The 17,055-nt window shown below is 32.2% G+C and overlaps 1 protein-coding gene across 8 annotated transcripts; it reads right to left on the minus strand.

Moving 5' to 3' along the window:
- Positions 1–1,415: 1,415 nt before the first annotated feature.
- LOC18603796 (exocyst complex component SEC10b-like) lies at positions 1,416–16,189 on the minus strand. Of its 8 annotated transcripts, XM_018118156.2 has the most exons (27): positions 15,531–16,189; positions 15,365–15,400; positions 15,095–15,165; positions 11,810–11,878; positions 11,429–11,683; positions 11,270–11,344; positions 10,710–10,811; positions 10,537–10,587; positions 10,358–10,463; positions 9,974–10,084; positions 9,563–9,654; positions 9,260–9,428; positions 9,098–9,174; positions 8,882–8,980; positions 8,696–8,786; positions 6,874–6,959; positions 6,613–6,786; positions 6,004–6,057; positions 5,802–5,930; positions 5,615–5,707; positions 5,370–5,516; positions 4,927–5,024; positions 4,560–4,644; positions 4,089–4,147; positions 3,549–3,647; positions 3,382–3,465; positions 1,416–1,854 (listed from the first exon to the last, which is right to left on the minus strand). In XM_018118156.2, the coding sequence occupies exons 4-27, from the start codon at positions 11,876–11,878 to the stop codon at positions 1,776–1,778; spliced, it is 2,484 nt and encodes an 827-aa protein (XP_017973645.2). In that variant the 5' UTR covers positions 15,095–15,165; positions 15,365–15,400; positions 15,531–16,189; the 3' UTR covers positions 1,416–1,775. The 8 variants fall into 8 exon arrangements, 5 of the variants coding, with proteins under 5 accessions (XP_017973645.2, XP_007036040.3, XP_088660934.1 ...); XM_007035978.3 differs by lacking the exon at positions 15,365–15,400; XM_088804808.1 differs by lacking the exons at positions 1,416–1,854; positions 15,365–15,400 and adding an exon at positions 3,016–3,167.
- Positions 16,190–17,055: the final 866 nt, after the last annotated feature.

The following is a 17,055-nucleotide window of genomic DNA, read 5'->3' on the forward strand; positions in this document are numbered from 1 at the left end:
TCTTATTTAATCTTTATAATTTTTTACATTAATTCTTATAGGTTTACATTAAGGTTTTTTAAATACTAATTTGCACTATAATTATTTTTATCCTTACTATTGTTCATTTATAAATTAAGATTTATAAACCGTTAAATACTTTAAAGTCAAGAACATAAATTTAAATGTTTGATTTTTTAAAAAATTATGATTATTTGATGTAATTAACTTATTATGTTAAATCTCATACATTTACCTCAATATTTACAATGCATATTCGACCTTTATAAGTTTTTACGTTAATTCTTACATGTTTATATCAAAGCTTTTCAACTACTAATTTTGACTATAATTATTTGTATTCTTACTGTTATTAATTTATAAATCGTTAAATACTTTAAACTCGAGAATATAAATTTAAATATTTAATTTTATAAAAAAAATTATATTTATTTAACATAATTGACCTATTATGTTAAATCTGACACATTTACATTAATATTTCGATAATGCTTGTTGCACTTTTATAATTGTTTACATTAATTCTTACAGATTTACATCAAATTTTTTTAACTACGAATTTTATTATAATCATTTTTATCCTTATTATTATTCATTTATAAATTAACATTTATAAACCGTTAAATACTTTAACTTTGAGAATATATATTTAAATATTTAATTTTTTAAAAAATTATTATTATTTGATATAATTAACTTGTTACATTAAATTATTATTATTTTTGCTACTTCACGTGACAACACTTGCCTACCTATTTCCGAATTACTTTATCTATTATCTGTGATAGTGTAATTCCCGAACAAATGTTTTATTAATATTAAGAAAATAATATGTTAATAAGTAAAATCCAGCATTTATACCAATTATTTTAGCATGTTGAGAAGAAAATTTACGTACATTTTAAAATTATCTTCTTTTTCTCTTTCTTTTCAGTTTGGGTTTTAACACTAAACGTTCTCTTTTTTCATTTCATCTTCATTTTTCTTTGAAAGAAATAATGAGTTTTTTAAAATTACATATAACTCAAAATTTTGTTGATCTCTAGAGTTGGTGTACTGGCTCAAAAAGGACTACGGTATCTACAATTTAGAGATAATATATTATATTTTACGATTGGACACCAAATTTATTCTAATATGTACTTTAAATTCAATCAAATTAAAAATCTAAAAAATTTAAAAATAAATTCAACCTAAATATAGTTGCCCAAATACAAAAGAATCCAGACAACGTAGACAATTTTTAATTGTGCGATTTTGGGTAGCATATAATCCACAGCCTGACTTATACAAAACTACGCCAGATAGACTTTTTTACAACACATATAAAGAGCCCCTAAATGTAAGAAAAATACATCCATATAGCATAATATATATATATATATAATACAAGGGCAATTGCTCGTGCAAGCAGCTTCTTAGAAATACGAGGCCATCGGGCACAAGCTTTAATAATAGAAATAACCCTCAATCAAGGGTTACCATGTACTAACAAACCGGGACACTAGATCTTTGCTTATTGAAAATTCAAAGAGAAAATTGAAAATAATATAACTAGTAAAATGAATGCCATAACAAAAAATACAAACATATTGTAGAAAAAAAAAATCTAACGTCCTCAATTTTTAGTTCAACAATGAGCTTATTATCCTCACCACCAGCACTCGACTTGGTATTTGTGCCTCAAAACTGGGCAACCTAGGCGTTAGCCACAAGGAAAATGCTTGAAATAATGTCCAGGAACCTATACAGCATATCAGCATGCCACCTCTGGATCAACTAGAACTTGACCATAAAGAGCTAAGTCTTGATGCAAGTTTTGCACTCTTGTAGTCCTCTCTAAGCTGAATAAACCTGAATTGAGACTCAAATCAAAATTAGCAACCACCATGGAGAAAAACCCAACGAGCACCAATATCTAAATTCACATAAGAACAGGCAAACACAAACATAGATGCACTGATCCACATGGACAAGGTACAAATCAATGGAGAAAAAATACGCCATTCCTCTTGAATGTTCCTTTCATATTTAGGTAAAAGAATATGGGAAGTACCGTTCAACATTTTCACTAATTGCACTGTCAATATAACTGATTTTGTTAATGATGGCTAACTTTTTTGGTGGGTGAGAGATGAGATGAGTTCCTGTGTGAAATTGGTTGTCTGTGTTTGTGTTATCTAAATTTTTTTGTTTTGCATTGAGGTTAAGGATGAAGATCTTTTTAAAAAAAAAAATTCTTCACCTTTTCGTGATCTAATTGGTATTTTTATGGGCAAGAAAAAAAAAAAGAGCAAGAACAAGATACTGTTCTTAAATCTAGGTTTTTGGCCATTCTTGGTGCTGCTGCAAATCCAGAATATGGGACTTCACTTCGCAAGACATGAACATGCTATTGGATGAGAAAATGAAGCAGATTGGGATGTGCAAAATCAACTGAAAAACATATTATATCTTCTTGAAGTGGAGTTCTAAGATATTCTATGTTTTATAGTAGGTAAATGATTACGTCTTTTGTAATTTTATTACAAATCTAGCCAGAACTCAATAATTCTAAATATAATTGAAAATAATATTTGTAATTTTTTGTTAAAACTTATTATTGAAAATATGACTTTTATGAGTTGAGGATGGCAAATTGTTTGGTGTAAAAATGATAACGTTCAGTGGGTGTATTTTGGTCTTGGAGACAAGTTTTTGTTGCCTTAGGTAGGATGATTTTAATTAAATATTTAGGAAGCTTTTATTTGTAAGACGAATATTTGTAGAATGATTTTAATTATTATATATGTAAGATGCTTTTATCATGTAGGATAAATATTTGTATAATGATAATTTTTATTTGTGTATATTTTAGTTATTTTATTATTTATATATAATATTTTTAATATTGAAAAAAATGTGTTGAATGTCATGCATAATTGATGAATGTTGATATTTTTATGATGTCAAGGTGGAAAATATTTGAAGATGGGCAATGGAAAATATTCTCTGAAAGGTGATCCAAATAACAGAAAATATTTTCCTCAATTTGTCCAAACAAAAATTATTAAATCTTCTAGTAAAATGTTTTTCACAAATAATTGTTTTTCCCAGCAAGTTAATTTCTGGTTACCAAAGAGACCCCTAATCTTCTAGTAAAATGCTTTGTTCTTTCTGTTTATGTTCTGCAAAATATGAAAACAACAAAAAAAATGAATGTATCAACCAAATGGAGCCTTATTTAAGTACTATTCATTACTTAGTTAAGGTTTCTCAAGTTGCATTTTGAGTGCAAATGTTCAACCAGACTTGCATCTGATCCTAATGCGCTACAGAAAAATAAGCACCAATCATAAGAGTATAAAGTGCATAAAACAAGATCAATAATATGAACAATACCTTTGTGCATCTTTCCGGATGCTAGGGGTGCCCTCAAACAAAGTGGAGAGACTTTCAGGAGCAACTATGAAGACATTGGCCAAGCTGGATACCAGCAGTTCATCAATAGAATAATGGTTCAAATGAGAAAATAGAGGCACAGTGATTTTATGAATCCATAAACTTACATGCCAAGGAGTTCAAATTTCTCATCAACAGAAGGAGCATTAAAACTACGCACAAATTCTCCATACTCAGTTATATCACGCTTCAGGCGTAGTCCTCCGCTGCAAATCAATGCATAAAAGATTCAAATGACGCAGGCAAACAGGCAAACAAAGTTGATGTACTACATGTTCTACAAGTTTTTCTGCAGTATACATGAAACCAACTATATTAGAGGCGCACCTGAGTATTTGGCTCATTGTTTGGTGTATAATCCCCCTACCTAAAGAGCAGGATTCGAATCCCCCTTCCCCCCATTTAATAAAAAAAAAACCAACTATATTAGAGGCCTACACTCAAGCATTTGGCTCATTAGTTGATGCATGATCCCCTGCCTAGAAAACAAGGTTCGAATCCCCCTTCTCCCAATTAAAAAAAAAAAAAAAACTATATTAGAGGCCCTCCCTCGATCAGAAACAAGTCACAACCATACATATCACTGTTGCTTTTTCACAGTCCAACAAAATAACAGGCAATTGAGACATTAGAACAAGTCAAAATACCTAGGATTAAAAGTGAACTTCTGCCAATGAACAAGTAGTCCTTTGTGCAAGCGGTTTCCCTAAAATGACACAGGATCAGCAATTTCCCCTTTCAAAATATGGCATAATCACTTAACAAAACCGTATATATGGAAATAGGAAAAATAATAATAGAAAAAAAGGAAATAATATCACATACCTAAAAACAAAAATTGCTGAAAATTATCTAGGGAAACACTGCTTAACAAACTGCTTCAAAATGGATAGGTGAACGAGGAGATATTGAGTTTGTGTGTAATTGAAGAAATTTCTTAATGTGTGAAAGCATCCTCGTATTAAAACCATAAAACCACCAAATTTTATAACTGCATGGATTTCTTGCCTATACTATGCAAACATACTTGTTTGTATACAGAGCAATTTAGTAGACTCAAAAGTCTTGGAACCATGTACATAAATAATCAAGGGAATATAAAATGATAAGAATCATACCAGTTCAGTCAGGAACGCTTGTTTGTTAAGACCCTCTAGTGCAGTGAATGCAGCCTCGAGGACCCGAGAAAGATAAGCAACAACTCTATACAAGGAAAAGAAGACAAAAGATAAATAAATCAAATATTTTGTTTCAACTACAGCAGCATTATTAAAGGAGAGAGCAACTGTATCCTAGAAACATTGAAACTGAATGTATTATTTTGATTAACAAGTAGACAACATAAAAGTAACATAAGTGAAGCTATGACCAATTGCAAAATAGTATAGGAAAAGGACTTGGATCATTTCTAATGTTTCCAAACCAATCAACTTCACATCGATAGGGTTTCAAATGACCCCTCAAAAGTTGACTAGACGGACAAACCTTGTGCAAGCATTTGTTGGACGATGATCGGGAGCCATTCCATCATCAGGTGAGCAGTAATCTGTTGCCTTTTGTTCAGCTGATAATAGCCGTTCAACCTATACCGAAGCTTCACCAATAAATAATCACTGATAATTAAGAAAACTAAAGAGAGCAAATAAACAAGTAACATCTATAAGCTTGGCAAAAAAAATTGAGTTGAATAAATAAGCACCACGTAATGAGACTCAAATCTTTAGGCACTGTATAGAGCTACACTGCTTCAATACTTCATTTTCCTTGAAGTTGAACACATTCAACAGACATGGGTATGGAGGTCCAACCCCTCCAAATATAAGGAAAAACTAGGAAAAAATTAAAAATACCCATATCCGATAATTACCCCCCATGCTATTGTCCAGAAGAAATAAAATATTAGAAGTGACTGGAAGCGAGTAACTGACCTCAGCCATCACGGTTTCAATGCATTGCTGAAGCCCTTTATAAGCAGCACCCTCCGCGCTAGACATTGCTGTGGCCATTTCTTCACAAGAAGCAGCATAAGCACCATCAACAGGCAATAAGAGCCGAGATATAGAATTTGCAAAGTACTGCAGATTACAGGTAAGATTGATTTAATTCTTCATAATATCAGAACATTCTTTCACCTCTAACTTTACTATAAGAACAACAATGAAACCCAGCATACCTGCTGAACTATGGCCACACTGCTGCCACAACGTTGTACAGCAACCATGAAAGATCTGAAACTGCTTTCACCAGCAGCAGCAGCAGCCTCTGCCTGTATATCAGGTAACTAACCACCTTATTTCCATTATTCTTGGATTAAATTGAAACATAGAATGCACAAAATAAAAAGATAATCAGGTATTTACCGCAGAAGCAGCAGCAGCAGCGACCCTTCTACTAACAATTGTACCTAGCACAAACCTTTCCCTCAAGGCTGCAGCTTCAATCAGGCTATCTCTAGCCCATTCAAGTCCATCTGTTATATACTGGCTGACCTGAAACATTTTGACTAATTAAGTATCCATGACATAAATCCAGAGAATCTACGAGTTTAATCAACCAACTTACTTGGTCCAGTAGGCAAGTAAACACTGATTTTACATTGGCTGCAAGTGTAGCAGGCTGTCCAAGACATAATCATTAGTAATCGATCACATTTTATGCCATAATATCAGCTTTCTTTTAGTCTACCCATCCTTTGCTTCCTTTTACTACTGTTGCTAACATTCTGTTTCAAATGCATGCTAAATTTTATACATGAATCATGTTTTTTTTTATATATAATTGAGGATGGGAGGATTCGAACCCCGCTTTTTAGGCAGGGGGATTATGCACCAACCAATGAGACAAATGCTGGGGTGCTATACATGAATCATGTTACTTTAGCTATACTTTATTTGTCATACACCAATAATCGGTAGTTAAGGCCTCTGCATTGCAATATTTCAAAACTTTCGAAACAACAAATTAACTCAATCACGCCTCTTCAGAGAGATGGTAACCCACTGGAAGGCTGAAATTTAGACAATTTCAGAACAATACAAGTAATACTAAATGGAACATTTCAAAAGCCTCGATTTTTTTCTCAACCCAGTATTTTGTACAGTGTTTCTTGACTTGCACAAAACTTGTGCACAAGTAACAGAGCATAGCCTCAATTGGCAGATAAATTATTACCTGAGAAGAAAACGAAGTGCATCTAGATATTGCTTCTTCATTCCACCGTACAAACTCTGTCACAACTGCAATAGATATCGGCTGATGAGAAGAAGCCACTGAAGCCCCTTTAGAGCGTCCTATTGTTCCACTTGACTCAGAAACTTTCTGGCTTTCAGCACGCAGTTCTTCCAACTGCAAAGCATCACAGATCTTACAAGCTGCAACAATGAAGCAAATCAAGGATTGAAACTTAGAGAAAAGGTAAAGCAATTTGCAAACCTTTGCTTGATATAGTTGTCTAAGAGAGGCTTGCTCATGTTCAGGATATTCATCCTTGTGAACAGAAAACAGACACTCTGTGAGACCTGTAACAATAAAGCGATTTTGTGATTAAGGCATAAAAGGTGAATACATTATTTGAAAGCAACTTTGCTTGAGTCCACTTAACACTGTTTTCTGGTAACTAACAGTTAGAATTTTTCCACTACAATCTATTATATTAAAATATATGTCGATGGCCATATTTTCTAATAAATTTAACAAAATAGTTGCTTATCAAGATAAAAAAAATTCATATGATAGAATCAGATATTCCAAACTCTACAACATAGATCAAACAGGCTTTGTGAGTTAGGACAACCTCATGTCACATCATGTCTCACTGAAATGCCATATTGTAGATTTGATTTAATTTTTCCAACTCATCCAACGCAACCTTCATTCATCATGATGTAGCCGGAAGGATTAGGACAATTAGAACTAAACAATTAGGCTTGAATGGGGTTGATTGTATTTGGAACAACAAAAGATAATTGGGTTTTTAAAGAAACCTCTTGAATAAAAGTTCAAAATAAACAAAAATTAATAATAATAACGCTCTATCTAGGATCACCTATTTATACTAGCTAAGATAAATCTTAATCAAATAGTAATCCTAATCCTAAATAAAGACTTAAAGTACTAAAATTCTAATAAAGATAGGTAAAAGAATCTCAAACTAAATAAAATAAAGAAAATAAAACCCTAAGTTAACGCAAATACTAAATAAAATAGAATTCTTGATGCGTCTGCATCACATCATCTACTAGAATTAATTAATTAAATCTGATATGAAAAAGTATTTACAAAGTTAAAGGAAAGGGACAATGTCCTATTTAACCCTATAGCTTAGAAAAATGTCTAATGTGGTACCTGTAATAAAAAAGCTGTTCAACGTGATACCCAAACTTTAATTCCTATATCAATATACCCCCGTTTGTGACACCTTTAACAAACCCCGTTAACTTTGCTTTGGACTAATCAAAATGCAACATGTGGCAAAAAAAATGTCATATCACTTAATGGGACCATTTCAACTTGCACGAGTGGCTACCATAGGGCACACACATGGCAACCATGTCATAAAATTATTGAATTACCCATGTGAGAGGTTTAATAGAAAAAAAATCGGAAAAAAATAACTTTTAGTTTTTAATAGATAAAAGAAACATAAAAATTTAAAAATATATTTTTTTATTTTAAAAAAATTAAAAAGTTTCTTTTTCTTTTTTTTTCTTTCCTTTTCTCTCCTAAACCCCAATCCTATGGTTAAATCAAGCCAATCATTGGCCGTAGTAGACCAAGGCAAATCACCAGTCAATTGCCCAAATCCGATTGGTTACTGGTCAAATTTGGCTTAAAACAAGGAGGTCGGGCGAGAGACAGGAAAGAGAGGAGAGAGAAGGAAAGGAAAAAGAAAAAAAGATTCTTATTTTTGAAAATACATAAATTCATTTTTTTATTTTTTAAAAAAAGAATTTAATTAAATTTTTTTACTTTTCAAAAAAAATAACCAAGTGTGTCATGAATCATTAAGTGACATGGTATTTACTTGGCCATGTAACACATTTTTATTGGCCTATTGACACGTAGATTTTCTTATCGGAGTTGGACATTGAGGGTCATTAATAGGCGTAATAAAAGTTAGGCACCGCATTGAATTTTCTTTTTAAATGCATGTACCATATTACACATTTTCCTAAACTATAGGGCCTAAATGTGATATTATTCCATTAAGATAACTACAATGGGCTTTGCAAAGGAGCTATTGTCATATTGTTACCTTCAACATCCAAATCACCACATCCAACAGCTCTTAGATCTCTAGCAAGTTCCTGGGTCTTCTCGTATGCTACAGCTAGCATTCTCAGATACTGAAACCTCAAGTGAAATACGAGTAAAGTCAATATTTGTCACTTACAATTTTTAGATAAGGAGAAGTGAATGCATCCTCTGTATGTTTACTTACCAATAAAAGTCCACCTTCCTCGATGGGAGGGGGATTCACAAGAGATGGCTTCAATAATAATTTGTCCAAAAGAGTAGTAACTCGCTGCTCCAAAACTCGCTGCATATTACATAGGAAACAAGTCATGATTACAACACCAGTATACAGAATGGTGCTGCTTATAAGTTAAGGAAATGCAACAACACGGGCACATAAAAGACAGATTCTTCAAGGCACCTGAACTAAAATTGACATAACATCATTAGGAGAAGGGAATACTGCCATAATTGTGGCTGCTTCTTTACGTATAGTATCTGCAAGATAAACAACAGAGATACAAAAAGTGCCTTGATGAACTCAAGCCCTTGAATTAACATCAATAATTACTGCCTTCTCAACCTGTAATTTCTTTGTATAGTGAAGAAAGGCCACGAGCAACATTGCTAGGACTAGCTTGAGAACCCTGGCTGCCAAGAACTAATCTGGTGTCTGAATTCATAACTTCCACATCAATGAACATTGGACGGGTTGCCACATAATGTTGCATGGCACTGGTGCCCCTGTTAAACTGCAAGTGTAAAAGCAGAAATATTCTAAATTCATTAACAAGATTCCTTCACAGATCTTAATAACCTGCTCCAAATAGAGGTAATAAGATGATATTTTATAGGGGAAAGACAGCAATAAATATACAATTCATACCTGAGATAAAATTTTAGCACATTCAGACATGGTAGACAATTCCCTTCTCTGTGATGCAGCATCAAACCGAGCCAACAATCTGTTCTCCAGTTCTACAGAGAGTGCAGAAAAGATGAAAACACAAGGCCGACTTAATATACTTGTCATTACAGGATAGGCAAAGTTACTAATCAGACAGACTATAGTGGACTCTTTCATTCATAATTTAATTCCAAAGCTTCAATAAATAATCAAAATGACAAAATCAACTTACAGAATTTAGTTAAAATAACTATTTCTTTTAGGTATCAAAATAATTTCATTAAAATTTCCTTCTTATAATCTACTAAAAGTCACTCATTCACTGTTGTATCAATCTCATCGATCACACAGGCTTCACACAAGAAGAGTGTCATAAAAAAGTTACCATACCATTGCAATACTCCTGAAGATTAGCAACTGCAACTTCCAATACTCTGCTGGCGGTTACGCTTCCGACAACTGATGGCACGGCTCTAGCAATATCCTCCCCGGCAAATGATCCTAAAATCAACAAAAATAAAAAATAAAAGGTAAAAATTGTTCATAGAGCTGTGAGAAGCATAAAATGCATAATGCAAATATTGTAGTCATGGAAATAAGTTCCCTATACTAAAAGATGTCACACTTTTCCGGTAACAATTTCGAACAATTGTTACCATATCAGATTCATAACACCATAATCAGTCACTCTCTTTTCACATACACATTTGGTATCTCACAGAGCTTGTGAATATGAGCAATAACTAAAGCTTTACAAATGAGATGTCATCTTACGCAATTTCTGTGCAATTGAGGCAGCCTCGGCAACACGGCTGTCATCAGAAAATAGCGGTGAAAGTTCCATTAAATCGCCCGGGCTACTATTAAACTCCATCAAGTACTGCAAGGGAGTAAATTATCAAGGTATTTAAGCAATTTAAGCAACAGACATGAAATACACCAAGTGGAAGTACCTTTATGAGCTCTATTGTTTGACTAGCAGTTTCACGCTGAGCATCTGCACTCTGACAAGAAAATACCAAATAAATGCAGTTAGGAAAGGCCATAAGGAACTATATAATTTACCAACATGATGAAAACCTACTAGGAGCAGATAGTGCTAGCCAAAACAGTAAACAATCTTTACCTGCAAATGATCTCCTATTTTTGCTGCAGTCTGCCCAACACTTGAAATACGTGAATCCAATCTTGCAAAGCTGTCAAACAAGCCATCTACACCTTTTTCTAGCTAGATAAAAATAAGAAGTAAAAATAATCAAGTTTATGATCCAGTGGTAACTCATATTAGATTCACATTCATCTAAGAACTTGTAATTGAAAGATCCAAAAGTTCTCTATCTGATTTTTGACCAAATGCATACCGTTGCTGTTCAAGTCAAGGTACAAATGTGAAGGCAGGATCTTCTAAAACAAAAGTAAGAAGCATTTATCTCAATATTCACTATTTGTTCTCATATGGCCCTCACACACAAAAATAGATAAAACTTTTAATATTCATTTTTTTTAAGGAAAAAAAAAAGAAAAATTCTTCCAGAGAAATGGGCTTTCAATATCCAACGATAAATAATTCTTTTAAAATCATGGAAGGCATGAAAGAAATACTTTCTTCTTTTTTCTTTAATTTCTCTGACATTTTCACCATATACGATTCCAAAGAAAATATTTGAAGGAATTCTGCTGACTAACCTCAGTTAGTGTCTTGCGGTGCTTAGCATCTTGAGTAGAAACCTCTTTCTTAAGATTGTAGAGTTTTCCATCAATCTTCAACCCATATCAAGAAAATTTAAACATTAATATGAATCCTACAGTTTTGTAAATCACATCACGAACAATTAGAGAACAAACCTGCTTTCGAAGATCAACCAACTCTCTGCAAGAATCCTCAAAGAGCGATAATAGAGCATCTACTTCTGGGAATAGAGGGGCAGAGAGTCCTTGTGGGAATTTTGTTGCACCAGAAGGGGCACGGATATGTCCATTTGGCAGAACATCTGTCCCACCAATGCCATGTCCATCTGCTGTATCTGCTTCTTCTTCTTGGAAAGCCGGCAGGAGCTCATTTACCAAGTTCCCAAATAATGCATCAAAAGAAAAATCACCCTACCCATTGACAATTAATCATAAAATTATTCAATGGCATTCAATAAGCAAAATAAAAAAGGATCCAATGATCTTTAACTAAGAATACCATAACATATTGAACCATTCCATGGTTTGGTTCATTACCTTAAAGTCATCAATATCCAGGATGAGTGGAAGATTGCTTGCAGAGGAAGATTTTGACCTCTCTTTCATCTACATGGATTAAATCAAACAAGATAACTATTAAAGTTTAATAGGAAAAACAAAAAAATCCTAACAACAACATAATTTTTGAGATAAAAAACAATAAAAGGAAACATACATCAAAATGTGATGATTTTAACCTACACTAGCCTAATGAAAAAGACAAAACAAAATACTCCATTGTGACCTAACATGAGCCAGAACATTAAATTCTTTAGAAACCCAAAATAAAACACTCCATTTGGTATTTTCTGGCATAGTACTCCATCTTTCAGCTACCAAACAGAAGCAAATGGAAACACGAAACTTACCTTTGATTAACAACTTAGTTATAATTCAGTTAACTCAAATCTAATTGTGATCAAAGAAACTCATTTGGATTCAAATGGACTGTTACAGAACTAATATTCTTTCTAAAACAGCCCATAGATACATTACAAAATTACATGAATTACCCACGCAATGGAGTTAATTCCAGTTTAACTATTTTATTCAACAAGCAAAAACAAATGTAGGAATATAAATACGGAAGAAAGTAAATTTTCTGATTAAAATTTTTGTCCATCTCGGGTAATATGAAAAACGGTGAAGGGTCAAAAAAATGTCATCTTAGTATTGGTTGAAGGAGCAAAGATTGCCAAAGGAGTTTGGTTTGAGCATGATGGAGTTGATGTGCACCCTAGAAGCCAATCAACATTTTTGTGTAGAGACATTGCAATCAATATAAGCATTAAATATTAATAATGATCTTTATCAATAAGTTTATATAATTTATGTTATTTACTTACAAAGAAAAAGTTCATAGAATAAATGTGCCTAGCACAAGGAATTATAACGGATTATAATTATGAAATCCTTATTGCATCCATTCTTAAATTGTTCCTAGTCGATGCTTTATGAAGAGAAGACAATGATAAAACCAAGAGATTGACACATTTTATGTTTCTTACTTATGAAGTAAGCAAGTGGTTTTATAGATTGAAGTACGGCATACTTAAGCAAACATGTAAGTGCTTGTTAAATGAACAAGTTCATTGAACAAAACCCAACATAAGATTACATTTGATAGTTCACTGAGATGGAAATATATTCTCATATGTTACTTACGCTAATGATCCTTAGACTTGAGATCATCAAACTATCTAATGTGTGAATTGATATACTTCAATATTATCAGATGATGTCCTAACCAAGGATGTAATGAAGTGAATATTGTGCAAAGCATAAAGTACATGAAGATAAATGAGCGCTCAATAAAAGGGAATTTCCCATTGCTTCTTGGCCTGTTTTAACTCAAAAACCTTAGCCAAAGTAGAATGAAGATTCAGGAAAGGAGTTTTTCAAATTTCATTAAGGAGTTAAGCACAAGCTTCAAGAGCTAAAATGATAAAAATATAAAGTAGACATTGAACCATCATCTGCCTTATCGGAATATTGTTTGATGAAGGATTGAATTACACTGTTAAATTGAGAACTGAAAAGTAATGTCAAACCTTATTGCCTCTTCTTAACATTTTGGTGGCCATGAGGCGTTGCTTAATATCAATCATGATCTATAAATATCAAACAATCAATTTGAGAATTGATGATGAATGCTAAACATCAAACAGTTGAAATAGCAAACTGTTGCTGCCATCGTGATGGTAGTGTTTGGTGTGTGATTTATTTTTTTAATTCTTTGGGTGAGTAAATATGAGTGATTTTGTTATCATCAATACTACTTTATAGTTTCTTTGCAAAGCTTTGAGGGTGATAATGGATATGTTGCTCCATCTTACAATGAAGATGGACAACACAAAACATGTTGAAGATGAAACTGAGACTTCCATAAAAGGTAATATTAAGAATTTTAACTTCAATTGAGATCAGGGATGACACAACTAAAATAAGAAAAGCAAGCCATGTAAACTTAGTAAGTTACTTATAGAATTTTATTATTCAAATAATAATATTTTTTTCCTAGTAAGACAAAAAGGGAAAGACCAGTTCAAATGGCTTAGCAATGGGCATTCAAGTAACTCAAGGCCTAGAGGGTTGAGTTCTCTTATCAAAAATATAATGTAGCTTTAATTCTTCTTTGTAGCAATTTTCCCTCCATAATATAATAATCAATAAGGTTCTTTGATCTAGCTAGTAAGCGACTAGAATGGTCCTCAAACCAATTAATTTGTATAAAAAAAAGATTACACTCCCAAAGAAAAAAACTGGTTTGTATTAAGTATTAGGACATAAAATGGTACAGGCAAAAGACCAACAACACGAGAAAACAAAAACTAATGCATCTAGAAAAGTCACAAGCAGGCTACACCAATAACAATGTTTGTTGCAATTATAGATCTATGAATTCAGAAGTAAATATTAACCTTAAAAATATAAAAAATAACCATTTGTCTATTTGGATTCAGAACCTCGTCATTACTTGTTGATGATTCCCCAGGCCAAAATTGTACAAGCACTAGTGAATCCTTTAAATAAAGGTGGAAAATCACTTCACCTAGTGAAATGAACTTTTTGTTATCAAGCCTTAAGCATGGACGTCTAATCTTGTTGTCATTTATGAGTCATAATGCGACAATGAAAATTCAATGAACTCCTCAACACCTTTCCTAAATTCGTTGCTAATATATCCATTATTGTCTACCCCATGATACATCCAAGATTGATCACTTGCATACTAGTCAAATTAAACGGAGTAAACTAAGTCAAACAAAAGCAATAAAAACCTCAACATCAATACTAAACATACAAACCAATTGCTATTTTGATTAAGTTAAAAGTATTTGCGAACTACAGTCTACTCAACACTTCAACTTGACAAGGAGAGAAGTTGCTCTGTGTATTTTGGTAAAAAAGGAATTAGCAATGATAATTATATCACAAACTATTAAGAACACCCTTATTCCACTTTCCATAATTAAAGATAGTCCTCATATTCAACTTAAATATGTATAAAATTTCAGCCTTAATTCACTCTTTTACGTTTAGCAATATTCTAACACTCCACAATACACCAAAATAAGCTAAAATGCATGAAAAAATCATAAACTAAAATGGATCAAAATCCCGATACAAAATAAAATATCTCAGTACATAACAACACCATATTTCACCAAAACAGCTGCAATATATCTAAAATTAAACTAAAAGGCACAATAAAGAAAACAAAAGCGTACCAAAATGCTTTAACAAATGTTTAAAAATTTATAAAAATGAAATTGGATGTACCTTAAAAAGAAATGAGAACAATATGGATTAAGCCTCGAAACCTCTGAAATGTAGACAAATGCAGGGATCACCTGGCAATAAATGAAAAGCATCATCTGTAACAGTAGATGAGACCAAGACAGCATTTAAAAGTCAATCTATTAAAAAAAGATTAAAACTATAGTCGAAAAGAAAAGAGAGTAATATATTCAATAAATATATAGAAATTCTTAAGAACATCAACACAACTAATAAAAAAATTAATTTAAGAGTGGTTTAAGATCTGTTTACATTTTAACGTGACAAGGACCAGCTCAAAACAATGCTCTGTATGATTGAAATGAAAGCATTAAAAAACGGAACAGATAAAACTAGCAGAGAAGAGTTCAAATTTAAAATATTTTTTGGTATTTTCTAGAAGAAAAAAACAGATCAAAAAAAGCAAGTGAAAATTTACCTGATGGCCATCAAACGGATCTAGAGAGTAGGAAAAACCGATGGCAACCGTATGTTCAATCGCGGCTAAACGTACGAACTAATCGATGAGGAATTGGAAAATTGGAGAGAAGGAAGAGTGGGTGGGGGATAGATGACATCCCGGCGCTTGAAATATATTTAACTTAAAAGGAAATTTGAACTTAGGAATCATCGCACTTATCCAATAAATAATAAAAACAACATAAGCCTTACGATTTAGGTGACTCTTGAAATTACTACTTTTTCAATATAATAATTAGATTAGATTAGATTGATAGAGTTAACATCTAAATTATGCTAGACAAGGCCTGTGAGTACAACCACTACCACCAAAATCAACTGCACCAAAAACACACCTCCTGTCAGAAGAAAACTTCAAACCGGAACCTATATAAATTACACCAATGGCAATATGGCGGCAGCGAGGGCAGGGGAGGGGAGGGGAGGGTAGCATCCAGAGAATAGAGGGAGATGTAGAGAAATGAGAGAGATTTCGAAAAGAGGAAAGAAAGATGGGAAAGAGGGAACGAAGACGTCTTGCAAGGACTACGAGGCGACGGTGGCAGTGGTGAGGAATAGAGAAGTGAGGTCGACCAGTGAGAGGAAAAAGCGGAAAGGAAATGAAGTAAAATACTGAATCCAAGCCAAACCAAAGAAAAAACACAAAATCAAGAAACGATGGATCTTTTATTTAGTGCATGTTTGACTTTTCAATTTATTTATCTTTTAAAAAAATAAATAAAAAATAATTTTTTAAAAAACTCTTAAAAAATAATTTTTTTAAAATAAAATTTAAAAAAAAAGCTTAAAAAAACTCTAGGAAGGAGGTTTTTTTTAACTATATTAATTTTTAAAAAATACTCTTCTCTCAATTAATCTCCTTTCCTCTACAAATTACTATTCTTTAACGTAAATCACGATTTTTCTCTTCTCTAATTCTCTATACAAAAACTAATAAAAAAGCAAAAGACCCAATAATAGAATATCAAAATTTAAAATTTTTTTGATCTTACAAATATTAAGAGAAAAAAATCTAAAATTCAAAACAACATTCAAATACTATTTAAAGATTTTCTCTCTTTTTCACCAAAAAATATTTTAATATTAAATACATCGTTTTCTTTTTTTTTTTTAAGAATTGAAGCATCATGATCCGATTGCTTGTTAGATCAACAAAAATCTAATACTATTGTTACTATATAAGTTTGAAAATTATTCCTTTTTTATTGATTTTTTTTATTTTAACATCTGAAATTATATACAAACTTGAAGCATTACATTATAACTTATTAGGTGATTGAAGATGGCATGAATATCCTTTATGGTAATTTTAATCGAAATTAGAGCTTATATAATTTATTTTGTTAAATAGTTTACCAAACAGTTTTAGCTTAATTCTAAAAGCTATTATTTTTCATAAAAGTTTAATAATAGCTTTTAAGTTAAAAAAAGTTAGGTCAAACAGGCTTTTAGACAAAATTATGAGAAATGGACCTCTTGATAAA

This window comes from Theobroma cacao, chromosome 3 (genome assembly GCF_053813885.1).
Source record: "Theobroma cacao isolate CCN51 chromosome 3, ASM5381388v1, whole genome shotgun sequence".
Classification (NCBI taxonomy): Eukaryota; Viridiplantae; Streptophyta; class Magnoliopsida; order Malvales; family Malvaceae; genus Theobroma; species Theobroma cacao.